Source organism: Clarias gariepinus, chromosome 3 (genome assembly GCF_024256425.1).
Source record: "Clarias gariepinus isolate MV-2021 ecotype Netherlands chromosome 3, CGAR_prim_01v2, whole genome shotgun sequence".
In the NCBI taxonomy this organism is placed as follows: domain Eukaryota; kingdom Metazoa; phylum Chordata; class Actinopteri; order Siluriformes; family Clariidae; genus Clarias; species Clarias gariepinus.
In genome coordinates this window covers 28,576,309-28,592,202 of record NC_071102.1, presented here as the reverse complement: position 1 = coordinate 28,592,202, position 15,894 = coordinate 28,576,309, and the positions used below count along the sequence as shown (strand labels likewise).

Sequence of the window (15,894 nt, the reverse complement as noted above, 5' to 3'; positions counted from 1 at the left end):
CATCACCAAATCTCTGCTAAAGCTGAACATGCACATTTAGCTTTTTTATGATCGTAGTTTAGCAGACATGCAGTCCTTCATCCTGCATTTAACACAGACGCTCACCCACACACACCCGCTTCAAGTTTGCTCTCCACTTCTTCCCTCTGCAAAAACACACATTAGGTTATGAAATCATCCTGTTGTCGAAAGCTGGCCCGGGTGGTGTGGGCTCTCTCTCACTCTCACACATTCACACACACCCTTGTGTGGAGAGCAGAAGCACGGTGCAGTCCTTGGCTCTCTGTTCAGGCTGTAGTTGATATCAAGCTCTAAATCAGGAAAAGGATCATAGCAGTGTGAGTTAAAGTTAAAAGGGATGGCCTTGGCCCATATCACGGAGGATGACTTTACCGAACTGTTGCGTGAGGAGGCGGAGGATGTCTTCACTGATGGTAGGGTGGTCCAGGGTCAGGGAATTGAGGGGTGGGCTTATATATACAAGGGATGGGAAAGCTTTGGTCATGGTGGTGTGGTTGTGAGAAAAATGTATCAGGTCAAAACTTGTGGTATGGAAAAAGGTCTGCTGGTTGGTAATCGGCATGGGATTGGGTCTAGGGCGATTTGGTGACTGGAAGATACATTGGCTTTAATTTTATGACATTTTTACTAAGGTTTCATTCTAAAGATGAAACTTTCTTATTTGGTCATACTGCAGTCAGACTGGTTGTGTGTGTCTTCCCGAGTAACTTGCCTAAAAAATGCCATTAAAGAATAAGGAATCTTTTTAAACATATATTCATAGCCTATATCTAACTATAGAATCATTCATAATATCAATATAAGTGCCAAGAAAATTGTTCCTCTTGTTCTTCCGGTTAGTTAGCATTAAAGTAATGCTCATTTTTCATTAGTGCATGTTGCATGGAAATGGTTGACAGGGAATGATGTGTGGTCTATTGGCTCTCTAGATATTAAAACCTACATATACTGGTCTACTTGGAGAGTTGAGGAAATTGTGTAGGTTGCAGACATGCTTAGTTTGCCAAATAGTTTACCAAACCATGCTTAAATTGAAAAATATACAGAATATATACTTAATATGATTTTCTGATGAGCTCTTTGAAACTCAAGTCTCCTTTAAAAGATCCTTAGGTTGTTCCTAAGATGATTTTAATATGAGGGCTTTAGAAAATTAGCCCCGAAAACATCAGGGGTGTTAACATTTGCAAGAATTAATGGGTTCTGAAGGTATGCCCAATAGATGTCCTGCAGTCCTACCTATGCCCTCTGAGAGTACAAAATGCTGCATTGCCAGGGATTATAGGGACAGTTGTGAAATTGATATCTTTTACATAAATATCTGAATCATGATTCTGCTGTCTTTAAAATGTGTTGCCTTATCATCCAGGGGTACGCCTACAGTTCACTGAAATCTGATGCCTTTTTTCAAAATTCTACAGTTCTGTGGCTCTTTAGGGCTTTAATACAATACCCCCACACACTTGGCAGTTTCCAATCATAACAGTTATAATTCTAGTTATTTTACTCATATTTTATAAACCAGTTTCTATAAACATTGATTAAAATTACTATAAATGATTGTTATTCCAAATTTATTTTAAGCTTCGCATAGCTATCCTAATCTCATTAACTGAGCATCCTCCTGATGTTATGACATCATAACTCCCTTATTGTGCCATTCTGTGTAAGGCTTACATAAGCTTTTTTCCAAAACTCATTAATCAATCACATCCTTGTGTAACTGATTCTTAAAATAATACATCTCTGTTTTTCTTTTTTGCTCTGGAACAGATCTTAAAAGTTCTTCATAAAACCATACAAGAGCAACAGAGAGTTTTTGTTTTCAGAAAGCATGCTTAGAAAGCTAGAACCATAAACCTCCTAAAGGACCCTTAGGGAACTCTCATTTTTAAGTGTTTGGAAGGACATCCTTATAAAAACACAGATGTACAGTTCAGAGTGAGGTCTGAGGTCTCCTGTGTATCCCGGTCTGCTGGACCTTTACTTTCCCCTCTGTTCAAACATTATGAACTGGATCATGATGCTCTTTTATCTTTCCTGCCTCTAAGGCTTTTATTAAATCTTACCAAGAAAAAAAAACTGTAAAAGGTAAAGGCAGTTTTATTGTGACAAAACCATGCACACAGGGTCCATTGAATCCATTTTGTGGGCACTTCATGAGTTATTCATCGCTTATGTGTGGTTCCTAAAGTAGAGAGGAAAGCCTATTAGATATGGTCAGAAGTTGGGAAAACACTGTTTTGCCTCAGTCACTGAGTTGAGCAAATGAAATAAGTCTAAAGAAGGCAGAAGGTAAAGCGGGTTACAAGTCCTTAAACTAAATATTACTGTACCAAAAGGTATATACTGTATATGGCCTGTGTTTAATTAGATCCAAGGAACTACAAGATGTACCATCCTCAAGCCCTGAAGCTGTTAAATAATAAACTGAAACACAGAACAAGCTACATAAATACAAGCTCTAGCATGTGTGTTGTTACATCATGCATATCAACCCCTTGTACTTTTCTAAGTCAAGTATTTGTGAATCATGCCGCGAAAAAAAAAGAAAGAACGAAAGAAGCCATTTATCATCTCAACACTGAGGGTTGAGGCTCAAATATGTCAAATATTTCATTACCAGTACCTGGTTTCAACTCTACCTTGAGCAAGCTGAGCAGTTTTATCCGTTATTCCGATAAAGCCTCTCTTGATCACTGCTGTTAGTCAGTTCTCAGTTTTGACTGTATATATCTTGGGAGTGAAGAAGAGAAAAAGAGGACAAAACTGTCTCTTCAGGTGATATTGTGCTATAGAATGTGGTGGATGAGTAAAAGATAAACGAGAGAAATTTCACGCTCAATTTCCTTTCAGCTGTGATTTTGCTCACAGTTACATGTATATGGTGAAGTACAGTACAAGTGCAAAACACATTAACAAAAACAAAAACACAACAGTAAAGCTAATATAACGATATTATACTGTAGGGGTGTAGTGTCACAGACTGAATCACTATGCAATAGGCATGTTATGCCCGAGTTTCCATTTTAACTGAATGCTGATAAATGAATTTGTGTTTTTGGCTTTATTGTTGTGTTTTCTGATTTGCTGTAGCATTTCTAGTTTATTTATATGTTATGCTAACGGTTCATTCGAACAGGCAAAAAGCAGTATCAGATATCGCAAACCCGTTTATTCTAATGTTCCTTATCTAAACTCAGATCTTATTACAGTGTTGGGGGATGTGTGTCCTCTTTAGGTGCCCCTGCACTGCCTGTTGAGGTAGTGTCTGGTTTCACCTTATCAAGTTATTTTGTGTGGTAGAGCTGGGTGGATGGAAAGAGGGAGATTTGAGACGCTGCACCAGTATTGGAGATTGTGGCTCAAGACTAGATCTAATATAAATTGATTTTAGTAGATCTGGGTAGTTACAGCCTTGTAGTTAAACTTAACTAAGATTCATTAAATAAGGGTGGATGATCCACTACCGGTTGTTAATGCACTATTTAGCCTAATACACTATTCCCACACAAATGGTTTTTAAGTGATGAGCCTATCATGGTGAGGCTCTAGAATCATTTTTAAAGTTTACAGGTTGATTATGATATCAGGAGAAAACTAGTATTTAACATTAATTTCTATACTGCTTATCCTGTATACAAGGTTCTGGGGGCCCGGAGCCTATCTCAGGAGACTTTGGGCATGAGGAAAGGTACACCCTTGACAGGGTGCCAATCCATCATGGGGCACACAAACTACAGGCAATTTGGGACATGATAGTTAACCTAATCCACATGTCTTTAGACTGTCGGGGGAAACCGGAGTACCCAGAGGAAACCCACCAAGCATGAGGAGAACATGCAAACTCCATTCACACAGACCCGAGTCAAGAATTGAACCCTTGACTCTGGAGGTGCGAGGTCACAGTGCTAACCACTCAGGACTGTGCGGCCTGTGTTTAACAAAATATTCAACATCTCACGTTCCAGAATTTGATTTTGATTTAGTGGCTGTGGGGCGGGGGGTCCGTTGCTTACTATGATTTCCTCCTACCTCCCATTTTAGTAGCTGAATTTCCTAAGGTGTCAACAAGTGTGTGTGTCCTTGTACCACATATTCCCAGAAAAGTCTCGAGCTCCACCACAGGTCTGATCAGATGAAAGTAGTTACTAATGATAGATGAAGAAATGTATTTTCCTGCCTAAGCATTTTTAGCAGAATTCATCATTAAAAATACTCTTAACATTCCACTTTTCAAACCAGAAAACCTCGCTCTAAAGAGTTTGTACATTATAGGTGTAAGGGACAGGCATGTTTACAACATGAATTAATGGATATTTGTTTTGCCCAGTTTTTCTGCAGAGGCCACTAAAACATTCTAGTCTCTTTTTGGCCTAGAAATCCAAAGTATAGTCTATTATTAAAGAACATGAGTACTTGCATGAAGTGGACTATTGCTCTTTCCATTTTTTTAGTTAAACACCTGAAGTAAAAGGCTTACGTTTCAGCACTGGGTTCCATTTATTCTAGTCAGACATGTGCACATGATGGCATGTTTGTTCCTTTTTCAGAGTTCACGCATAGGTCGTTTGCGATATTCCCTGAGGCCTGGGATGAGTTTATGTCAGAAGAAGATGGTATGATCTGGTCACGTCAGTTTAGGACACACTGCCCTAGGCACATAGAACAAGTACAGCTTGGGTTATATCGAGCAGAAACAGGGAGGAAGAGAAAAAGAGGAAGAGACATGGTTGTTCTTTGCATAATATGAAACTGGAATTTTAAAAAGCCTTCTCTGCTAGAGACTCAACTGCCAAAGAGAAGATGATGCAGAATGTTGTTATCACCAGAGGGGGCCAGCCTTTTCAGATATACACCACGTAGGCTGCATGGTACTTTTGTCTCACTGCCTGATGACACAAGCACCCATTGACCTACTTTATTCCAAATAAGACAAGCTTTCCACCAACGCAAGGCTACATTTATTTCTTTTCTTTACAGTGGTTAAAAAGAAAGTATGTTGAAAGTGAAACATAGCATAACCAAGGCTTCTTCCTTATGGGGTTTGAGGCCTTGCAATAGCAAGAGCGTGCAAGCAGCTGATCAGTATCAGTAGTGATGAAAGGAAATGTAGTTGTCTGATAGTCACATAGGAACTAACTCTTATGTTCTGACTTTCACCATTATTGTCAGACATACAACCCCATCTGCTGATCCACTGATCCTAGACAACAGAGAGCCCATAATGCAAACAGAAACTCACACACACATCTAAACACCTGGTGAGGAGTGTACAAGCAGCTGTGCTAGGTGGGCGGCCTGGACCGCTACCTACAGCTGAGTCTGTTATTAAGACCAAAGGCAGAAGATGTGTGTTTAAGACATGATGGTCTTTAATCTAACTAAGCCTGACTAACTGTATAAGCGTGCTGCCAGTGAAAATATACACAGACGTCAGGTTAGGCACGGTTTTCTAGCTTTGAAAAAGGTTTACTATGAATTGAATGTGGATTTCATTTTTGTAAAGATTTGCACACGGTAACAGTCAAACATTTGTGGTTTTGGCTGCATGCTTTCACTCGTCTTTAATTATGTAATGTGTGATTATATGAACTGGACATTTGTATATACAGTAACTACATAGTCAAATATATGTAAATGCTATAATCTTTTTTTGGGATGAAAGTGTTTAAATGTCAAATAAATATTCACCTTCAGATTTTAGAGTTTAGAACATTATATTGGATGACTCGCAGTTGACCCCAAACTCTGTGTTTGAGGCTGTTATTAAGCTAAAAGGTGGCAATTTTGTGAAATCCAAGGCTTAGAGACCTCTCCAATTTTTTGCTTTGATACTGTTGTTTTATATTTTGTGATGTGTTTTTGTTTTCAGGTATATGTAAAATATTAAAAGTACCGTTTTTCATTGTATAAAAAGCTCTTCAAACTTTGATTGCTGAATGGTGCATATCATAATGTTATGTTTCCCTTAATATTGTATTCTTCCTTAATGAGAAATTAGAGAGGTAAAAGTAGAATCATAGTTCTTTTATGCATATTAATCATTCTTATTTTGGGAGAGAAAAATTCACTGATGTAATACCTGGTCATTCAGTACATTTAGGTCTTCAGCTGACTTCATTGTATTGCCACATAATATTGCTGAGCCTAGACCTGAGCAACTGAAGCAACCCAAATCATAACACTGCCTCCTCAGGCTTGTAAAGTCAGCACTATTCATCACTTCATGAACATTCGAGTTACTTTCAAAGCTACGAACATGCATTCGTGCATGTTCTCAATTGCGGAACTTAGATCACATGTCTGGCGTTCATTACCTGGATGTCCATAAGCAAGCGTAAAAGCAGCAGCAATAAACATGGAGACAAAAGTGAAAATAATTAGATGACTTTGCTCATTTTTTAACATAAATCATTCAACCATTCTAAAGGCTAAATTCTAAAGGCAATATTCTAATAGTACAAGGAAAAGATTGTGGAACATGTTAATTTAATACTGCATATAGCCAATTGTGTTAGTATCCTAGTACCTAGACAATGTTGTTGGAAAAGTTACGTTCTGAGAGCTTGTTTGTATGTTGGGAACTTATTATCTATTTACCTATCTATAAAGTAATGATCAAGTAAAAGGTCCTACTTGATAAGTGCAGAATAATGTTCAAGTAAAAGATCCTACAGCTGTACTTCAGGGGCAGCCAGAAGATGTTCTGTGTAGACTCTGTGACTGAATGTTTCCAAATCAAAATGGGATTCCAAGTAATATCAAAGTGTCCTTTGTCCTAAGGCCTTATATATAATGTGATGTAAGATGCTTTAACACACCACACAGGGAATCACTTTGTGCTATAACATATCTAAGAACTGTGCTATATGCAATGTTACAACATCTTTAGATGTGAGACAACATGTAACCTAGATATTACTAGATTTAGTATAGCCTGGTCTAGTTTAGATCTAGACTAAAACCAGATTTAAACACGCACACACACACGCACACACACACACACACACACACACACACACACACACACACATTCCTTCACAGTTGTGCTTGTTCATCCTCACAAACTGACCTCTATGACTTGTGCAGTATTTTTGAACAGATCTCACAGTGGAAGTTGTTGGACATGTTAGAGATAAAGAATCTGTATCCATGTTTAGTTTAAAAGGGTTAGGCCTTTTGGATAGGCTTAAAAACATGTTGATAAAGGTGCATGGCTATCTATCTATCTATCTATCTATCTATCTATCTATCTATCTATCTATATATCTATCTATCTATCTATATCTATCCATCCATCTATCCATCTATCTATTTATCCATCCATCCATCCATCCATCCATCCATCTATCCATCTATCAAGGCATGACTGGAAATTAATATATGAAGACCAGCAGTATGTATAATATATAATAATATATAATGCACTGCCTGGCTCCACCAAAAAAAGGTGACAAGTATAATATTTTGTTTGACCACCTTTAGCTTCTATTTACCTATAACCAAAAAAAAAATAATCCAATTTGTATCCTCGCATAATAAAAAAATATGAAAATTAAATTAAAAAAATGGAAGAAAAAAAAGTTATGATTATTAGTTTGTCCCTGAATCAGGGAAGGAGAAGGCTAAAAAATTCCTCCTATAAATATGAAATGTGAAACATACTGTATATAACTGCTGCTCTGGCTGCATCATACAATAGGGTCACACACTTTTAAATAACTATCTTTTCTCTTGAATACATAAGCTCACAGATACCCAGGATTTTCGAATGCTGCTGTGTATATGCCATTCTTCCCACCCAGAGAGCATGGGTTAATTTTGATCTATTGACTCCTTTGCATTTATTGAGCTAAAATATTATGACCGTAGGACAAGAAGACGTTGGCAGGTTGGCAGGTATCTTTCATCATAACCACCATGTTAATGTGTCTATGACTCAGCCAAGTGACTCAACCCCATAATTCTAGTAAAGAAAAAAAAAACACTGAATTCTAAAGGATGTTCTGACATACGTGACTCAAAAAAGACCTTGTTTCCTGGGTGTTATTTTAATCCCCCTCTGTTGTCACATACTGGAGAATCAAAATCTAAACAGAGTTTTAAAAGGTATGAAACAAGACACCTAGTAAGAGAACCATTTTGAAGGCCTTGTATAACAGTAGAGTTCTTTTTTGTGTTAAGATGTATGAGACATGATTGCTGTTTGTGCACCAGTAAATATAGCTGCTAGTTTGGGGGCTGCTGATGACAACCATAATTACAGGATAAGTTTTACAGCAGCTGAAAGAGGATGCATGTGGAGGTGTTTGTGCTGCACTGCCCAAGGCTGACTAAATGCATTCTCTTTCCCTTCCGAATTGATGTACAGCACGTGGCATGTGAATTAAAAGGCCAGGTCTTAAAAAAAAACAACAGTCAGGTACAGGCTAAAGTAACATCCCGGGGGTGGAAGAGTGAGTTATAAGTAACAAGACAGCACAAGTGCTTAAACTTTTATGTTGTTGCTATGATTCCACTATGAAACCCATTTGGCTTTCCCATGCACGCAAAGTAAAAAAAAAATCTCTCTTTAGCATTGCACAGTAGATCTATCTTGAACCTCATTCACTGGATTATTATTTTTTTTTATCAAATATGATGTTGATGAGTGATGGGCCCTTAGTGGTAGGTTTCTCGCCTGCCATGCAGATAGCCTGGGTTCAGTTCAACCCAATGCCCAAACCCCCACCACTGGATAAAGTGCTGGTATCTGAACTGGGTATAATAGGAGGGTTGCCTCATGAAGTGGATCTGGTGTAAAACCCGCGCAAATTTGCGTGCGGATTGGATGGTCTGCTGTGGCGAGCCCTCGATAAGAGCAGTCGAAAGACCAACAACAGCAAGAGGACATTGATAAATGATGATGTTGACCACTGTGAGCTAGTTTTACAGTCTGCCTGTAGTTCCTGAGTCCATGTTGGTTGATTTGCTATGCATGTGCAGGGTTTCCTATTAAGTAGTATCCCATCCAGACTGTGATACTGACCAAGCTAATGCATTTATTGAAGATGAATAAACTAACAAATTAAATTAATATTAGCTCAATATGAGCATTTACTGTATCTAAGTTGTGCAGGAGTAACAAACCTGAGGTTTAAATTGGGGTAACGGACTATATATTGATATGGCTAGTTTTGTGTCGAAATTCCGGGTGTCGAAACATGCCGAGCAGTTTGAAATCCCAGATTTATACATTTACATTTAGGCATATGGCAGACGCTCTTATCCAGAGTGACTTTTAAAAAAAGTGCTTTGTAGTTTACATCACTGGATAGATACTTACACTGGGTTACTAGGTTACTAACTAAGCGCCACCAGTCAAACAGAACTGGGAAGAAGGTTCATAAAATCCTAATGCATGCATTGTGACCTTAATTTGCTCTAAAGTAGTGCCGCTGTTGTTCATGTGTTAAAACTGGTCAGCTGGTTAGTAGCTTGCATTCTTTTCCATGTAACAGAGCTATTTTTGTGCATATGACTAAGAGAATTTTTTTTTTACACACATGCTGTATGCATGATGCATGTCCACCAGGGCAGCTGAGCAAATATCAAACTAACCCTGGGGTACATGCACTGGTACACGCTGACCTGATGCACTTTTTAAGCCTAATATTTAGACAGAATATTCATGAGGGCGGAAGGAGGGGGAGACTCCGCCTACTTTTTGCAGTACGCGCTCCTGATTGGTCAGACGGCATTCAAGGGGCGGTGGTGGGTGCAAATCTGAACTAGGATTACACACGAGTTTCGGATCGGAAGCTATCGTTTCGAGGGTGTTATCGGTCAGAGTCGCTGAGCTGTGTGGATGAGTTGAATGAAGCTCAATGGTGGATCTCTGATGGAGGTTCGAGTAAACAGGATTGAACTGGATTAAGCTTTTTTTCTTGCAGTGCTGTGAGTATTTACACTTATAGAATCATAGTGCAATGCTGTATTAAGGCAAACTAGTAACGTGTTTGTAATGCAGGATGATAGAAAAAAAATCCGGATTTGAATTTAGACTACTTGTGAGCAGCGCGCGCGCAAACTGAGACACCGTGTTCCTGCAATGTTTTGGTTTAAATTGCTACATTGTTTTAAATATCAGTGCGTTGACTAAAAGATGAAAGCGCACCTAACGGAAAGTGCTCGCGATATTTGTCCCTTTAAACAGCGATAGTTACGCAACGTATCTGCTTTATCTCTCCTTCCAGGCGCTGATTAGTTTCCTCACGCAGGTGGTCTCGTTCAGTTCCACAAAAGAAGAGCAGCAGCAACGGACCCCTGTGCCTTATTTCTAATCTAAATAATACACAATGTGGGATCAATAAATCGTTTATATTGCAATATCAGGCTTTAAATGACTGATATCGCAAAAGTTATGAATAAACCGCAGTTCTATGAAAATTCTTGACCAGTTACAGTGGATTCACATAAGTTTTAGTTTATCTTGACATTGAGATCTTCCATAGAAATATGCAAAGTCTTGTCTTTAACTGTGATCTACCACAGTCTTGGCAGGTTTCTATTAACATTTTGTAAGAAATCAAAATATCAACATTCTTCTTCTTTTTTTTTTTCAAGTAGCATGTTCATGCTGAGAAGAGAACATTTGTTATGCCTGGGAGCTTTGCATTTTTTGCGAATAATTACAATCATCACTGTACTGTAATTTAGGTTATTGTCGTCTGCTGAAAAACAGAAGTGGTTGGAAAGGAAAATGGCCTACAACTCGAGGTTGGGTCAAAATCAACAACCCGCTTGCTTTGACATGGTTAAACGCTCATGATTTGCTCCACTGGACAAACCGAAGTGGGTTCTCCTGGAGGGCATTTCATAAGACAGGTGCCAAGACATAACGCTGCCAACATGGCCACTGCCACAGACGAACCCCCTCGACTCAGTCTTTCAGTTCTTCTTTTCCCGTTTTACTGTATTTTTATTTTTTTCTTTCCGTGCTTAAATTCTCTTTCTCGCCAGTCTTTTTCGGTTTGTGTCTCACCATGTTAGAAGACATTGACACGTTAGAAGACATTGCTAGTAGTTGTTCTAAATTTCTTAAAAAAGGAAAATTTAAGGTTTCTCAGTGTGATGAGGATCTCAGCCTGTGGCCAGGAACGAAGTGAGTCAGTTGATGTTTCATTTGTTGTTGTCTTATAGATAAGAGTGAAATCAGTGCTTCAGACAAGTTGGCATTCTCAGAGTATTCTCCGTCACGCATGAGCAGCACAAGGACTTTTCTTTAAGCAACAAAAAACTTTACTTTTCTTAGCATATCTCCCAAAATCGATGTTACAGTGCAGCATATTTGATGGACATGTTGTTGGGGAAACATCGGTGTTGTTGTTAGTCTGACACAAACATGCTTATCTATCTGACAAGCAAAGAATACAACATGTCACATTATGTTATCACAACATAATCAGTGCCATTGGGGTTAGTTGATTTTTTTTTTTTTCTGTAATAGATTACCCCATAGTTTATTTCAGTGATGCAGTTTTTTTCTTCTTAATTAAAGAATTACACCCCCCACACCCGCCATATAGTTTATAGTCAGTTTGTGGTAACATTTTATTTTGTGGAATGTCTGCAAAACACATTAGTTTCAGTTATTACATACATTAACAGTCACCCCCTTACAATTCTTGCTTTTATTGTGTCTTATAAAGAAATGTAAAAATATAGCTTGTTGAGAATTTAACAGCAATTGTAATTTTTTTTTTCTCTTGGTTGCTTTAAGTGACATTTGCTTTAGGGACAAATGCATTAAAAGTAATAGGCATTTGGAAGTAAAATTAAGACTCAGTTATTGCCAAAAACTACTTCTATGGTTGATCCAACAGTGATGTCCCTTTATGAAATAATGCATAAGCCTTGACAGTGGTGATGTCAGCTTAAATATGAATTGTTGCATTAATGATTGTATGCATGCTTCCTCTAAAAAAAATAAACTCCCCGACCTTCTGACCTGTTATGTCTTCCCAAAACCCTGCATTTACACATCTGTGCTAGAAAGTAAGATGTTTAAGAGACAATCAGCTTTCTCGGGTTTAGTCCAAGCCTTTGGTGGCCAGCATTGTATATTTTTATTTCTAATCCTTTAGCAGCAACCATCACCCACAGTAAATATGAGCCAAGAAAGAGCTGAGATGGAAAACTTCCTCCATTGTCCAGGTCTTTACAGCTGCATCTTCTGTGGGGCTGAACTGTGATTTATTACCGAGTTCTGTCAGTGTTATCAGTATTTAATCTGCCACCGAGTCTGCTCTTGTCTGGACAAATCCCAGTCGGAGAGCTCGGCCCTGAGGGTGTGAGGAGGGGTATTTTAAGAAAGATGGAGACAGGGGATTATTTGGGGGATGGGGGGAAATAGAGAGAAATTTGAGATTCTCTGGATGGGCTGTGGTTAATTGGAAGATTTTGGAGTGGGGGATGAAAGCAGTCATCAGACCTTTTATCCTCTGCTGTCCTGCGGTCATGATGAGATGCGTAGTGTGTTGCTCAGCATCACAGTAATGACAGTGCTATTAAATTACCGTGGTGAATTACAGGTAAGGGCTGCATGATTGCTGCAGTCTCAGACCTTCCAAGAGTAATGCTTATAAGAATTGGGTGCTCTGCCTCTTAATGGTAATCTGGCAGCATTTTAAACTATGATACATTTGGATGAGAGTCACTATTCACAGTGCATTTTTTCTCCTTGTCTATATGTTAAATTTGTTAGCAAACCTAAATGGTTTACTGGAGCATGCCATTAAAGATGTTTTATCCTTTTATTGCATCACAGAACATCACAGTTAATTTTCTTAAATCTGATTGGCCAGAATTTTACTCCAATGGAGTGCCATTATGCTTTTATGCATATACAGTAATTGCATAATGCAGAAGAAAGTATGCTTTAAGGGTTAACATCAATTTGTCATGATTATCCCCTGGTGAGTGTGCCCTGTGTCCTTATAGGAGATGGAGCAGGTGCTGAGCGGGGAATGTGTTGATGGTCTCTGAGGGTTTCTTCTTTATTTTCCTTTCACTGTAAGCTGATGATCTGATTTGTCAGTGGCGCTGGACAGCAAAGGGCTGCTTTATAATCCTCCTGATTAACAGACCATCTGGATCAAGTGAGCACCTTTTTAGTAACCTTCCAGAAGTCGTAGATCTTTCATACGTTTATCCCTATAAGCTAATAAGTGTCATATTTAATGTATCCCAGTTTAAACTTTACCATTGGTAACCATTGACAAGATTGGCTGAAACTCTCTGGACGTTCAATTCAGGTTTCTTGGTGATTGTCATGTTTTAGGGAAATCTTGTTTTTTTTTCCCCAACAAAGTAATTTTAAAGTAAGAAAACTGAAAAAAAACCTAGCTATTTATATTGTGATTTAAATGCCAAGAATCAGCAGTTGATAGGAAATGGCATCCTATATCCAAGCTATTGCACAGCACGGTGCACACTTATTCATACCTATGGCCAATTTAATGCAGTTCATAATCCAGCATGCTTTGGAATAAACTGTGTTGAAGAACCTGAAAATAACAAACAGACCAGCTCCCCTTGGCTGTGATTCAGGAACGGTACACAATGCACTACCATGCTGGCTACACCATAATTTAAAAATTTAAATCACATTTGCAATATATTTACATTATCTATGTAAACAAATCTAATAAGAATGACCACCAATGGGGGATGTTAAGCTACACAGCTACAGACTTTACCTACCTGAGTCTGATTTGCCTTTGGTGATGGTGTATCTGTGAATAAGGTTTGACCAGAAAAGGACATTTTGAAGTAACTAGATTGTTTTTGTGTTTTGCTTTTTTGTATGTCAGGTTTGGAACACTGGGTGTGAGAGATACACACTGTACAGGATGCCGGTGGTTCTCGATTAGACTCTAGCGCTCATAAGTGTTCTAAGGTTAAAACTGAAAAATCGCCATGATTCTAATCCAAACAAAACAGCTCGACGTCTGGAACAAAACAGCTCAGTACTTCTGAATGTGTACCACAAAATTGTATGTTGTTGTTGTTGTTTGTTTAATGGACTGAAGTTGATCATGAATCTTTGTTGGGCACATAGTTTCCTCTTTATGTGCCCGATGATTGTATTAGATGCAAGTCTACTGTGATTTATAATTTGCTTTTGCAGCCTGAGTTGACATGGCCTGAGTTGGATGGTCTTTTATAAAGACAAGGTGCTGTACGTCTCTGGAGGGACAAGATGCACGGCTCTACTATGACCGCTGTAGAGGGGCCTGAGCGAATGGAGGTGATTGTGCAGGCCAGAGGCAATGTGATAAACAACAAGCGAGCGCTCGCTCACAAACAACAGCTGCCCCAACACGAAGCTAGACAGAAGCTAGAATTAGTGGATTTAGAGATTTGTGAGCCAACATAATGTTTTCGGTTTCTATGAATAGGTGAAGGTGCTGGTTTACAGGAGGGGTAGTTACTCTGAGTGATTTAGCTTGGGTGAGTATTTCCTAAAAGCAAAGCTTGTTTCTGAGTAAATGTGTTTGCTCACAGCTTTAGAGATTGCACAATGCTGTCCAAAATAAAAACTAGAACTTATGCACTGTTTATCCTGCATGAACACTGCTTCATTTTTATATATATATATATATATATATATATATATATATATATATATATATATATATATATATACACTTGTGGGTTGATGCATCATAGTGGGGACAGATGCACTAGTTAAGCGCATTTGGTTAAGTAGAGCGGAGCACAATCTAGTTAAACATCTCTCACGCTAACACTCTCTCAACATACACACATGCTGTCTGTAGCTCAGCTGCTGTTATAACATGGCGCTAATGTGCCTTGTGCTATGTGAGCTGCCAGAATGGCTCTCTGCCTACACAATTAATACTTTTTATTTTCAGTACATCAAAGTCGAAAGTGCTGCTAAAAGAGAGCAGTGACTTGGCAAATATTTCTTATGGCATGACCACAAGACTGTCTTTTTATATCCACAAGTGTTTCACTTATGTTTCACGTCATCCAGTTGTTGTCACTGAGTCACTTGGTAACAGAGTATGCAATTCGGTTTTAAGGAATAAAACATATGTGATGTCACACGGGAAAATATTTAACTAAAATATTTAAATAATTTTTAATTCTTTTATACCACAGCAATTTTTCGAAGCTAAAAATGTCTTTGTTAAATAGGGGTGTGGACAGGGTGGATTGGACCTGGACCTGGTGCCAATCCATCGTAGGGCACACACACTCACACCATTTGGCAAGGCCAATTAGCCTAATCTCCAAGGTTCAAGGCAACATGTTAGTATTCTTTTATAGACATTTTAATGTGGTTAAACCCTTACAAAACAGGTTGGTTGCTGTTATAGCATCTATAAAAAAAGTCAATTTTTTCCTAAAATATGAAGCTGGTTGTGTTGAGGAGAAACCTCAAAGTTCTCCAGCGTGAAAATTCAATTTTAAAAATTCAAGGAACTGACATTTGTCCTTTCAAAAATGTCTGAAAGCTTTAAAGCATGAATGGGTATACATTTTATTTGCTTGTGATTTGTCTTTAAGATTATTTTAAGAGTCATAGACGTTCCTGAGAATTAGCTGTCAATGATGGAAATTATGACATTAAATGAAGCATATTAATATAAACCTTTGGTTTACAGCCCTGTCTGAGCTGCTATAATCAAAATTAATGAAAGCATTCAGATCAGTCTGATTCAAGTATTTAGTAGCGCTGTTGCAGGAAATAATGTAACCATTGTGCATCCTGTATTTGTATAGTATGTACAGCTTGTTTGGTTTTGGTCTTCATGACACTGTTATGGTGGAACCGGAAGAGACACAAATAAGCAGTTTGTT

General features: G+C 38.3%; 1 protein-coding gene across 2 annotated transcripts in view; it reads left to right on the top strand.

Moving 5' to 3' along the window:
• Positions 1–256: 256 nt before the first annotated feature.
• ripor2 (RHO family interacting cell polarization regulator 2) overlaps positions 257–15,894 on the top strand; it is a 45,812-nt gene continuing 30,174 nt past the window's right edge. Inside the window, exon 1 of one of the 2 annotated variants that reach the window (XM_053492582.1) lies at positions 257–434. In XM_053492582.1, coding sequence (XP_053348557.1) covers positions 359–434 — 76 coding nt within the window. In that variant the 5' untranslated portion in view covers positions 257–358. Of the gene's footprint in view, positions 435–9,830; positions 9,961–15,894 lie in introns of those variants that run through there. The other variant, XM_053492583.1, reaches the window with a different exon arrangement.